The sequence below is a fragment of the Triticum aestivum genome, chromosome 3A (genome assembly GCF_018294505.1).
Source record: "Triticum aestivum cultivar Chinese Spring chromosome 3A, IWGSC CS RefSeq v2.1, whole genome shotgun sequence".
NCBI classification, from domain to species: Eukaryota; Viridiplantae; Streptophyta; class Magnoliopsida; order Poales; family Poaceae; genus Triticum; species Triticum aestivum.
In genome coordinates this window covers 643777366-643790059 of record NC_057800.1, presented here as the reverse complement: position 1 = coordinate 643790059, position 12694 = coordinate 643777366, and the positions used below count along the sequence as shown (strand labels likewise).

At 44.7% G+C, this 12694-nt stretch overlaps 2 protein-coding genes across 4 annotated transcripts; both read right to left on the bottom strand.

Annotated features, from left to right (window-relative positions):
• Nucleotides 1–238: 238 nt before the first annotated feature.
• On the bottom strand, nt 239–1564 carry LOC123062849 (uncharacterized). The gene has a single exon (XM_044486525.1). It carries the CDS (start codon nt 1440–1442, stop codon nt 936–938), a length of 507 nt encoding a protein of 168 aa, XP_044342460.1. The 5' UTR covers nt 1443–1564; the 3' UTR covers nt 239–935.
• A 572-nt stretch (nt 1565–2136) lies between these two features.
• LOC123062848 (SUPPRESSOR OF ABI3-5) lies at nt 2137–11123 on the bottom strand. Of its 3 annotated transcripts, none has more exons than XM_044486522.1 (17): nt 10804–11106; nt 9580–9709; nt 9343–9383; nt 8967–9152; nt 8415–8820; nt 8253–8324; nt 8073–8165; nt 7903–7982; nt 6995–7145; nt 5561–5645; nt 5396–5487; nt 5253–5321; nt 5003–5173; nt 4532–4700; nt 3494–4408; nt 3001–3191; nt 2137–2495 (listed from the first exon to the last, which is right to left on the bottom strand). In XM_044486522.1, the coding sequence occupies exons 2-17, from the start codon at nt 9625–9627 to the stop codon at nt 2313–2315; spliced, it is 2952 nt and encodes a 983-aa protein (XP_044342457.1). In that variant the 5' UTR covers nt 9628–9709; nt 10804–11106; the 3' UTR covers nt 2137–2312. The 3 variants fall into 3 exon arrangements, with proteins under 3 accessions (XP_044342457.1, XP_044342456.1, XP_044342459.1); XM_044486521.1 differs by having other exon boundaries at nt 6995–7148; nt 10804–11105; XM_044486524.1 differs by lacking the exon at nt 2137–2495 and having other exon boundaries at nt 3051–3326; nt 6995–7148; nt 10804–11123.
• Between the last annotated feature and the right edge of the window lie 1571 nt (nt 11124–12694).

Here is a 12694-nt window from a genome sequence, read left to right as displayed (position 1 = left end):
CCAGATTCATTGATTGTGTGTGGTCACAAATGAAGCTGTGCCACAGTGCTGCACTGTGGCAGACATAAATAAAGCTCTACCCCTGTAGGTTCTACTACTACGCTGGTTCAAGTTATCTTGCCAGTAAACATTTCTCGGATAACCTGTGTTGGCATTGCTGCAGGTACATCATCAGTACCACTCTACTGGAGCACACATTGCTGCGTCTAGCCTTGTCTAAGTGCAGTGCTCCCATTGCTGACAAGATCACCGGAGCTACTACTCTACTCTGGAGTACCCATCAGTCATCATGCATTGCTGCACCTGGCTTTGTCTAACGAACTGCAGTGCTCCTATTACTGACAAGATCACCGGGCACACACCGCCTTTGTTCTTGTGCACTCGGCAAAAGGCACAAATTTGACCTTAGATCGAAACTATTTCACAAACTAAACTATTTTTAAAAGTATTTCACCCGATTGATCTTTAATGTGCAGTGTCTGACAGCAAGGCACTGCACTCTACTGTGCAACGCCTAACACTTAGGCGCCACACTGTGCAGCGCCTAACTCTAAGGAGTTGCACTACACTGTGCAGCGCCTAGCTGTAAGGAGTTGCACAGTAGAGTGCAGCGCCTTGCTGTCGGGCGCTACACAAAAGGATCAGCAGTGTGAAATATTTTCAAAAGAAGTTTAGTTTGTGAAATGCTTTCGCTTTGAGGTCAAATTTGTCAACTTTGCCTGTGCACTCACGGTTTGGGATAACAGTGTGGCAGTAATCTGGTACTATTTCCGTATTCACAGGGACGGACAGACGCCTACGAAAGGTGGGGAAAAGAGACAAACAATCATCAAGAAAGGAAAAGAGGACGGACGGCGGAAAGCGACGCGAGATTCCCGGCTCCGATCCGTGGCGGCCGGCGGCCGGGGTAATGCAATTCTTGTCATGTCGCTGATCTACTCCTCGATGGCGCCGAGCTCGATCTTGCCCTCGCTCTCCGGGATCGCCACCAGCACCGGCCGCCAGCTCCGCCGCATCAGGAGGCTCCGGAGGCCCCCGCCGGCGGCCCGGAACCTCCTCCCGCCCCCTCCGCTGGCCGCCCCCAACGCGCCGCCGGAGCCGGCGCGCCCCGCCTCCTCGTCGTCGTCGTCGTCGCTGTCGGCGTCGCAGCCGCATCCGCGCCGGGTGCGCCCCGCCTCCGGCGACGCGACGAACAGATCCCTCAGCGTGCGGCTCCCGCGGCCCACCAGCGGCTTCTTGTCCTCCTCCCGGCGCCCCGCGGGCTCCGGCAGCCCGCCGCCGACGCGGCGGCAGAGGAAGCGGCGCAGGCGCGACCCGCGGCGGCGCCGGAGGCGGTACCCGGGGCTGGTGGCGTAGGACGGCGCGGGGCTGCGCGAGGGGCTGGGCGCCCCCGCCGCGCACCGCGTCGCCAGCAGCTTGAACCGCTGTGGCAGCGTCGCCATGCGGCTGCGCTGCTCCCTCTCTCTCTCCCTCTAGTGCACTCTCAGTGGGTGCCTGTGATTTGGATCGGGCACTTCTGTACCGAGCAGTCGATCGAACCAGAGGAAAAAACAATGGAGGGCAGACTCGCCCGAAGTATATGACGGGTGGGCCCACACATGGAAATATAGAAAATCTTCATTCAGTGCCATTTTGTCCAACAGTCAGTCAAACATGTTGTCATCTTACAAGGAAAAAAACAAAGTGTGACCAGATCAAAATCCCAGGAAATACGTGCCATTTTATCATAAAAAATCTCTCAGTATACGACCAAATCCTCTGCAATTTTCCACGATCTTGGCCGTCCGACGGGGACAAACTGTGCTAGACTTATCAAGGGATGTTATTGTAGCTACAGTAAACCTAACTCTTCCTTGCAACTATAAAAATGTGGTTGCCAAGAGAATCCTTTTGGCTTTTATTTTTGTCTCGTGTTACTTTCATTCCCGTGAGTTTCTTATTCTAATTTTTGCTTGACATAACTTTTCAGGGGAAAACAGAACACAGCAGTAGACTAGCTGTGCACCATGCCAAACGTGCAACATACTTTCTTCTAGTGCGCAAGCGACGATTTCCACTAACAGGTAAATTTAGATACCATTGAATTCAAGTAGGCAAGAAAAGAAAAACAGGTACAGAGCTAGTTTCAGAACAATGTGAGTACACAAATTAAATCTGTACTCGGTGCTTAAATTACACCAAGATTTATGGAGCCAGACACATAAGATAAATTTAACAGTACAAATGCACACAGCATTGGGGGTTTTGACATTAACACCGATAAAAACGAGTATCCGGACTAATTATACACGACGATGAAATAAAGAAAGCACTTAGGACATCTCCCTGAATCTCGCAATGGCCTTCTTCTGGATTATGGTTTTATAGCTATCGCCAGCTCGGGCCTCCAGTGATGGGTCAGCAGCTCTCTTCTGCTGACTACCAAGCCCGGCTCTCACGTCACCAGGCTTGGCCTGCACCGGCTCCTTGATGCCACTGCCATCCTTTCCAAGGCCCTGGGTATTTTGCAAAATAGTTGCAAGGGAAAAATACCAATACATGCTCACGTCAGAAGGAATGTTCAAGGCACCCAGCTTCCATTCTGTAGGAATTATTGGCAAACTGATCCATCTGTAGTCGTATTAACTTAGTGTGCCTAACAGTTTATGCCCAATAAATGTTTTAAGCTAAAAATATATTAAGTTTATAATTTATTCACAGTAACTTTAGCAATTTTCCAATTAAACAAAAGATGCAAAAAAATAATATTAGCTCAGTCAAGAGTGGCAAACAAGCAATTATTAAAGATAAGGTGAGCCAAGTTACAAAGGGATTGAAAAAAAACATTCAACATATTAAGATAAGAGGCCATGCACAATTGATTTTATTAAAACAACAACAGCAGAATGGTTTTCAAAAATATAGAAACAGCAAAAGCAAGAAAATTATGGAGGCACTAAAAACTTGTGTGATCCAATGCAGCATCCAAGAGGCTAAAAGCTGAGAAATAGGTAAACATACCAGTCCTTCTTGCCAGCCCATGTTGCGCAGAATTCGATTGCCCACATTGTTTTCGTCTATTGCTCTGTCAGCAGTGATCACCTCATAATTTTCAGTGTTGTCACTTTCACCAACAGAACGTTCACCCACCCCTGGAGGAAATGGCATTGATCCCATCTCACTTGAACCCTTTCGAGACGAATATTCACCAGCTTAACAAGGAATTTCCAGAATATTAATACAGATCTTGAACAAGCAAGACGGAAAACATTGGTCCTATAATGCATAATTGCGTAGGATCAAGCAACAGAGTCCATCCACACCAAGTTCGGCCTAATAAATAAAGGCTGGATATACTGTCAGCACTCAGTAGAACACAAATGAGAGTCACAAAATTTATCAGAGTAAGGGCACTATTTTGTTCGTGACATATTGTGCTCTAGAAATGAGTCTAGGAAAGAAGAAACAACTGTACAATGTGTCATGATGAGAAATAAAGAAAGTGTATTCTTACTTGTATCCAGTCCATCATTGGGAAGCGATGAAGTTGATCCATATAGACTTCGTCTTTCTGCAGCCCGATCTCTGTACTGAGATTGCCCTGGTGCCTCGGAGAACCGTCGCTTAGCACTCCCAGAAACTGCAGGTGAAGCATATGATCCTAGAGAAGATAAATCTGTTTTGAAGGGTGTGGAAGCAGTGTGTGTCTCGGTGTTTGTCATTAGCACACTTGTGCTTGCGGTTATATCAGAAGAAATACTGCCACCAGCATCAGATGATGCATGAAATGTGTTGACTGCTCCCCTGCCAGAACCTCTTATCACACCCATAACAGTAGTTCCTAAGCTATTACTAACAGGCCTAGGCTTTATGTCAGAATCCAGTATTTGAGAGCCTCCAGTTTCGCGGCCAAGAGAATTATATCCAGCAACCAAGTTCATGTCCTTAGAATTTCCAATATCAGACTTAGGTTTGGCCTTCAATGAGAATCCAATCGCACTGGATGAATTGTTTAATTTGTCAACAACGGATCTGGATGGTTCCTTATCATCAAGGGCAACATGTGTAGCCTGGCCTTCTTTATTCCTTTGCTTCCACATTGCTAGGACATTATTCATCTTCTTCTTATTGGCTAAAAGATTAGTTTTCGAGGCCAACTTTATCTCCTTTGCTTTCTCTTTTTCTTTCTTTTCAGCAGCCAACGCTGCATTGGCCGCAGCTTGAACAGCTTCAGGCAATGAAGTTTCCTCACTTTGTTTAACCGTGGCTGCAGGTGCAGAAATCACCACTTTCTTACCGCCATTACTTTGACTTTCATTGGCCATGTCCCCGGTTGCCTTATTGTTGTTGCTTTCATTACATGGAAGATACTGTTGAGTTTTCTGATCATACGAATACCAAACTCCAACATTACTGTCGTAGTAAAGGCCTGAAATAAGAACAATTTAATAAATTCAGTCATAAACATCTCCCAAGGCAAGGGGAGTGTAGCAGAACTGTTTCAGCTGCACAGATAAGCTTTCAGATAGCAACAGTATACTTGCGTACTTACCAGTATTTCCATCATAATAGAATCCAGAAGAAGAATCAAAGTAATAGCCCGATTTCTCATCCCAAACAAATCCGGACTGTGGAGCAGAAACATCTTTCTGAGATTCTGAATTACCATCTACATTGTCCTCAGCATTGTACTCTTTTGGGGCCCAACCCACAGCATCATACTGATCGAAAAGGTAAATAAGAGTAAATAACCAGACCATGTATAGAATCGGCAAAAACTATATACCCCGAAATAAATAGATGCAGTTCTAGAATGTGTAGCGTACGTTTTAAAATTATGTGTACGCAAAATGTAACAGCTAAGTGTCTGTATTTTAGATCATGTCAGTGACCAAGATAATGCCTATATTTGAAATGGAGATAGTAACATGAAAGCATGACGAAGTCTTAATTAACTACCAAAAAAAAGGCAAGGTAGTATGGCTTATCAATTTGACCAAAAATATGTATTACTAAAACAGACCTGCTGGGCAAATGATGCAGCCTCGATGGCTGCTGCAGCAAGGCTGTTTGACTGTGAAGCCACCGATGCAGGTCCAAGCGTGCTTTTAGCATAGGCTACACGTAACACCTGGCCATTTTTCTCATGTCTAATCCCATTTGTAGCTTCAAGAGCTTTCGTGGCATCTTCAACCTAGCACAGATGGATGTATAGCGACTGTCAAAAATTTACATCAGATAAAACCTACTCCTAGTGATCCACTAGTACTTACCGAATGAAAATGGACAAATGCAAAACCTCTAGACACATGAGTAAATTTGTCCCGAACAAGCCGGATATCCTGCAGAGAGTTTGACATGTAACTCTACAGAAAAGAAACAATTATAGTTACAAGAGTTAATAGCTTCTGCCTACCTTTATTGGAGCATGTTTAGCAAATTCATATCGAAGCATTTCCTCGTCAGCATTTTCATCCAGACCACGAACAACTAAGACATGAGTTGGACCTGCAATGACAGTATATAATTAGGCAATGTACTACATATTTCACATAATTCTAAAAACAAGACACAAACTTGCCTATTTCAGATCCCCGTTTGCCAAACGGTTGAATGGAAGATGCTGCATCAGCTGGTGGAGCATCGTCAGTACGTGGCTCGTTGCACTGTGAGAATACAAGTAAACATGCAATTAGCTGGAAACGGAAAGCAAGAGCAACCACGAACTTACAAGTAGACAAGTAATTATCCAACAGCTGTTATTTGTCAGCCTTTAGCCCGTTACCATGTAACTAAGGCAGCATGGGACATGAGTTATTCTCAAATCTTACTAAATTGAACACAACTTATTATCTCAAAGGTGCTATTGCCAGGTTTCAAAAACCAGAACCTGGTCCGGCAGAGCCAAAAAGAGGTGACATGTTTTGGAAGATATGTTTTTCCACAGTTTGATGTTCAGAAAACATCCTGCAAGCAAATAATTTATGTGGACATGGAGGAGCAGGGTCCTATGTTACCAGAGTGTAGACATGTCCATGATCTATCGATGATCCAAGGTTTTGACTTTATTATTTTCTTCCTTCTATTTTTATTTTTATAACCCATTATGACAACACCCCCAAAAAAATGCAAGCAGTGGCAAATACGTGAGTTATATAACTGTTGTTGAGATTTGGACGACTGAATTTGGTTTTTCTTCGAAAGATAATTTAGTTGGAGTGGACAACAGATAGCATTGCAGTTGCAAGGATATAGGGTCTGTTTGGTTCCTAGCCACAATTTGCCACACCTCAAGTTAGGCAAGTTTGACCAAGTAGGTGGGCGTTCGGTTCTGGCCACACCTCAGGCAAAAATTATTTAATGAGCAATAAGCGCCACATGGCATACACACAAAAAGTGTGGCAAGATTCCCTGAGGCAACCCAAAATATGTCTAAAAATTTAAGCACCTCAAGTTAGGCAAGTGTGGCAAAAATAATATCGCAACATGTGGCAAAGATGGCAAAGATAGTCACAAACCAAACAGGCCCATATAGATACTTCACATAGACATGAAGTCCAATCCATCCAACATCTGGGTGATGTAATTAATAATTGTATCCGGAAGCGTAAACATATGGAGACTCTTAACTAACTCTTAAGATGGAGATATTGTGAATACATAGGTTCAAGAAATCACAGATAATTGAACTGCTACAAGACACCCACTTTTCCGGACTAGGTTTTGCAACTCAATGTTAACAAGAGCCAAGAGATATATTGCGATTAAATGGGAAAACAAAGAAAGGTGCCCTCAGCGATTAAACCAGACTAAGTGGAAAACACATTGCATTTGGAAGGAATTAAGTGTAGATCACACCATTGACTGGGGGGAAATGAAGCAAATTAGATTTCAGAGTAATGCAATTTGCTTTCTTAAATACCAATATCTCCATTTTCTGTATGTAAAGCATAACTTAACTTCCTAATAAAGAATTGCTACACAGTAATTTGCATTACATGAGACCAGAATATACCTGAAAACAGGAGGTTCTGCGGGCAAAATTCATACAGCCACATATAGTACATATCCAATCACATGCTGTGGATATGGTCCTGCGCCCGTAGGTAGACCTCGTAATATGTTCTTGTCCAAAAGAATCACCACTCGTCCCACCAGTTGGTTTACTACTGCAGGGATGATGGCAGTCAGCAGAAATTGTTACAGCACAAACATAATAGATAAGGAATATGACTATGAGCACAAAAGGACTATGGTATATAAGAGCAAAAATCTTTAGAAGAGAGAATATAACGGCTCAAAAAGTCATTTCTGTACAAGTTAAAGTTAATGTTCTATTTAATCTCCTCCGGATGTCCCTTTCTGCATAGTGACCTCATGTACAAATAAATGACATACAATACAAGAATAGCATTCAAAGCTGGCAAAGTATCAAAACAAAATCTATTATGCCAATCTTTAATGCCAGCAAATAAACTATAAATTATTGTCTCATTTGATTTCGCCTACATCATATGCAATTTGGATCAGTGGATGGCAGTTGGCAATTAGCTTGGATTGCTAATGGGCAGACAGAACTTGTTCAAACGGTAGTAAACACAAAAAGGTACACCAAGAGAGAGTCATCTGACAGTTTGGCATATCAATGCAAGCTCCAGTGAGAATTACTAACATGATGATTGTGAGACAAAAGAGAACCAGTGGTTCCACAATCATGGATTCTTATGGCACGACAGTAACCAAGTATGGTGTCCATACTAATTGATTCGAGCAGTGTACAAGCTTTGCAGTTCTTACAATTATAAAGCTATTGTATTAAAATTTTCAGAAAGACATTAGCTTAACGGCAATTCTGAAGTTGCATAATCAACAACTGCACCACACGAATAATTTGCACTGCATCTTGAAGGTAAGGACACAGACCTGTACTCAGAAAATATCTGCCTACCATCAATTAGAAGGCCATTGTCTCCAGTAGCTTCCTTCATTTTGCGGGCAGCTTCCTGTTGGAGCACACAAATCTTTGTGAGCATAACAGCAATTGGCAGTCTAAATCAGTAATTAACAGCTCCGAGCACTTGTACGGTTAGTACCACAGTAGGGAAGTCAATAAAAGCAAATCCTCGAGACACGCCGGAGGGTCGTTCCTTGATCACACGCACACTACGAAGAGGGCCATACTCAGCCTAAAAGAGACCAGACCCAAATGATTAAAATGAACGAGACAATACACTTCCAACCACTTTTAACAGTTTATGACGAGGAACTTGTACAAGAATCTGATATAGGTCATCTTCATTGGTCTTCTGGGACAGACCCTTAAGAACAACAGTCGCAGATGGCGCCTGCAAGTAATAATGCAAATTTAATTAGCTTTTATATGTTATAAAACACGAAAGGAAAATATAAGTATGCCCTCAGTCCTCAGTCCTCACCACCAAATCATCATGCCTTCTTTCATCCCAGTCCTGTTCTCCTCTTCTCTCAAAGCGAGTATCATCATAGAAGCCATCCCTTTGGCCCCAATTACGACTTTTGCCACGTGGAGACCATGACCTTGACCGAGATCTTGATCGGTTATCACGCCCACGTGACCGAGAACGGCTATGGCGGACATATGGGCTTTCGTCTCTTTCATGACTTAACCCTTTTCTTTCACGTTCATGCTCAAACGAGTCAAGTCTTCTCCGACTACTATCTATCCTGCTCCTCTCATAGTCCGAATCACAGCTGTAGCGTCCGTATTGATGATCTCTCTCATAGTTATCTTCTCCGCCTTGGTAACGGTCTGCAAACTCAGCACCAAACTCCCCACGATCTCTACTTCCAATCCTTTTGTTCCTATGAACAGAAAAATCACAACAACCAGATTAACAGTCATTCTCTTCTTTTTTTTTGAAGTAACACGATAATTATCACAGTCTTTCAACCCCACTATAGGAATCAAATTCATGATATTCCCATCATTGCAAAAATCAGAAGTGTACCTTCTGTACTCTTTTGTAGTTGCAAATTCTTCATCGAAATTTCTTCGAGGCTGAGACCACATGGTGCCAGCAGAGGGTGGTGGTGGATACATATTTCTATCATGTATATCTGGACCAAATCCACCCCTTCGATCACTAGGAAAGCCTTCATCCACATATCTCCTACCAATGTAGGATTCACCAGCCCTGCAAATTGAGTTAGCACTTAGCAGTAGGAATATGGTAATATGACAAAGCACTTCAAGGGGGAAATGCATGTCAAATATAAATGGACAAACATTACATCTACTTTAAGAATACAAGGTACCAATATTAAGTACATATAAGAAGCACTTGGTGTTTATATGCATATTTTAACAGGAAATACTTGACTCACCTAAAGTCTGGCTCATTAATGGCGCCATACCCATCAGGTGCCTGTAGATTCAACAGAGTAAGTTGAGTCAGCAGCAAAGTCTACAGAACAGGCAGGTAAATCCATTCCATTTAAGCAACGGCCGCTTCTTGAATTTATTTACAACATAACGCTTGTTACACGGAAGGCAATCACATGCCACTAGATCTGCTATCTTCAGCATCCTTGGTAGTTAATAAAGAAAAAGGCTGCAATTACACTGTTGTTCTCCCATCCATGCTGTGGAGCATATCGCCCACGATCCATTTCCAGAATTCAGCACTCGTGTTATCCTGCTAATTCTTGGTGATCTTCCAAATTTTGGGGCGTAGATATTTTTTGGTGTATCCTGTAAAAAAAAGCATGACACCATAAAGTTAAGCCATCATATCACTACATCACACTGGAACTTCTGCAGGGAACAAAAATAAATCATCTGAAATTCAAGTGTTAATCAATCCATGAGCATTTGTTGCTGCTAGATATGGCCATTCCTCAACTTACTTATCATATTGTGGACTACATTTTGTGTTAATTATACCAGAGGCATGTCCGGAATGCAGGAACTGTGCATAGAACAGAACGATTTGTCCAGAATTCTGATGGGTTCCTGCGTTCGGAATAGGGCCAATGCATCGGAGAAAAATACAAAATGCAGCATGAGTACAACAATGGCAAGCTCTGCTCCACCGGGATGAACTTACCAGGGAGGGAATTAGTTTATAAGAATAATTGCACCCACCAGCTTATGGTTTTTCCCATGGTACACTAATAGAGGGATGATAAAAAAATCATTCTTCAAATTAAAACACAAATAGCAAAACAGACCACAGATATTAGATCAGCTTTAACTCTCTGTGTTCTGACCTAATATCACAGACAAACCCTTTAAAGCATACAAGTAGAAGAATCCTAATCCATAGGCTTCAATAAATAAGTCCATCATACTGTTTTTGTGTGTGCAGTTTCCTAATATGCCAATCCAACCGGTTTCCAGACATGCAAGTGCTGAAAAACTAACTGTTGATGAGAAAAAATTAGAGCATCAACCATTTACCTTCAGATACTGGATATACCAATATAGCTTGGCCTATTTACTTAAGTCTGTGCATTAGATTTCTTCTCCTAGTGCATGGTTTGACTGCCATATTAGATCAGAACAAGGGTATTTGCTTTGCCGGACTTTTCTTAAACATGAATGCTAAAATCAAAGATAATTTTCTCGCAGCCATGGCTTAAATAACTACAGATTACTCACTGTCACCCCATAGACCACAGCAAAATCGGGACACCATGCGCAAACAAAATTGCTCACCGGAAACATCTGATCTGAGCACCCGTGCACGGCATATATTTCTCCAGTCAACACCATATACTTCCCCAATCAACCGCATATAAGACTCGATTGCACAACAAATACTGCAGTAATTGATTAGAAAATACCTTGCGAACAGATAGGCGGAGGCGAGCTCGTGCGGAACCGCAGCCGTGTGCGAGATCGTGCGCGAGCTGACGGGCGCAGCCGCCAGAAGTCGTGGTGGACCACGGCCGGAGTCGTGGCAGAGAGCCGCGGCGAAGGTGGGCCACGGGACCTGGCGGAGGAGATGACGAGGACTGTATGGCTTGAAGAGGGGAGGAGATGAATCGGACGGGGGGCGGGAGGGGATGGCGGCGCCGGCGGCGGGAGTGGCGGGGCCGGAACCCTAGTCTCGGGGCAAAGAGATGTGTAGAGAGCGGGCGAAGGAGGAGACGCGGTTCGGGACAAGTGGTTCGGGTTTGGGTCGCGGTCTCGTGCGCTGGCAGACCGACTCGACGGCGATTTCTCTTTTGCTTTCTCCGTGGAAAGTCGTTTTTTTTTTAAAGCAACGTGGAAGTCGGTTTTAAACCTAGAGTTTATACGGCTCCTCGAAATTAAACTTCAACCTCCTAATTACTGAAATCGTCATCTTAAAAAATCAGATCAAACAATTCAAAACGGCCGGTCGCACCCAATGTCCCCACGCGGCAATGGGTCGCGTGTACACCGTGCCTCCTCCTGACCTTGTCTTCTTCTCTAGCGAGTACTACGTGGTCACACGTCGTCATTTTTCCACCACTCCCTAACCTCAAATCCCCCTCACTCGTCTAGCCCACCCCGAAGCTCCAAAACTATCTCTATTGTGCTCCTTGAGTCGGTCGCGCGCATCCGCCCACATGCACCTCATTGGTCCTCAATGTCGCATGCGGCCGAAGCACCCCCCCCCCCCCTGCCCAAGTGACATCTAGCTCCTTCTCCTTTGCCTCCCCTTCCCAAGGGCGAGAGATGCCAACACATGCGTTGCGGGCCGGGGGGGGAGGGGGCACCAATGTTGTAGCATGCATCATCGCTCGCCTCGGGTCACCATTCATGCGAGATGCAAGGGCCGGTCGCATTGTAACAAGTGGGATGCTTCGTGTTGGGGATATTACTACTGGGCGTAAACCGGCCAAGAAAGGCCGGGTTAACTTCATCCGTAGTTGATTATGCTTGAAGCCCATGTAGACAGAAGAGGAAAGATCCAGGGCCCAGAACCGGTTTAAGGCCCGTAGCCGTGAACCGGCATTTGTATGAAACTTGTATTGTAAGATAGAAAGAGTGGAGACCGAACCGGACACGTTTATGAGCCGGTCTCGGGACTCTGTAAACCGACGGGCGCCGCCCATGTATATAAGGGGACGACCCGGCAGCGGTTCAGGACAACAAACAACAACTCGAGAGCCAGACAAAACGGATTCGCTCCCTGGCCTTCGAAATCCTAGCAATACCAATCACAACTAGACGTAGGCTTTTACCTTCCTCGAAGGGGCCGAACTAGTATAAAATTCCACGTGTCCCTTTGTCCGGTTTAACCCATTAAAGCTAACCCATAGCGATGGCTCCATGACTAAGTCCTTTCACAAGGACATTTGCCGTGACAAACCCACGACAGTTGGCGCCCACCGTGGGGCTATCGCACGGTGGTTTTGAGTTCTTGAAGGGCAGCTTCGATGGACTTAAGGGATACGATGTGGGCCGGATGACGAAGAGTCGTCGCGGCAAACTCTACATCGACAATGCGGGATGGGGTCCCAAGGGTGATTCAATCGAATACGGGTACCGGGTCCCCTTTGGTGGGATTCACGTCTTCATCGGCAAGATCGGCGAACCGGCCCCCGAGCCGGACATCTACACCGACATCATCGAAACGGCTCGGCGTGCAAGTTCTTCGCCGGTTCAGCCCGAGGCAAGGCATGTTTTCGTGGGTGTCATCCATGGATCAAGGTACGAGGACGGACCGGTGTTCGATGGAGAGACCGTGGTCTGTTCTGATGACGA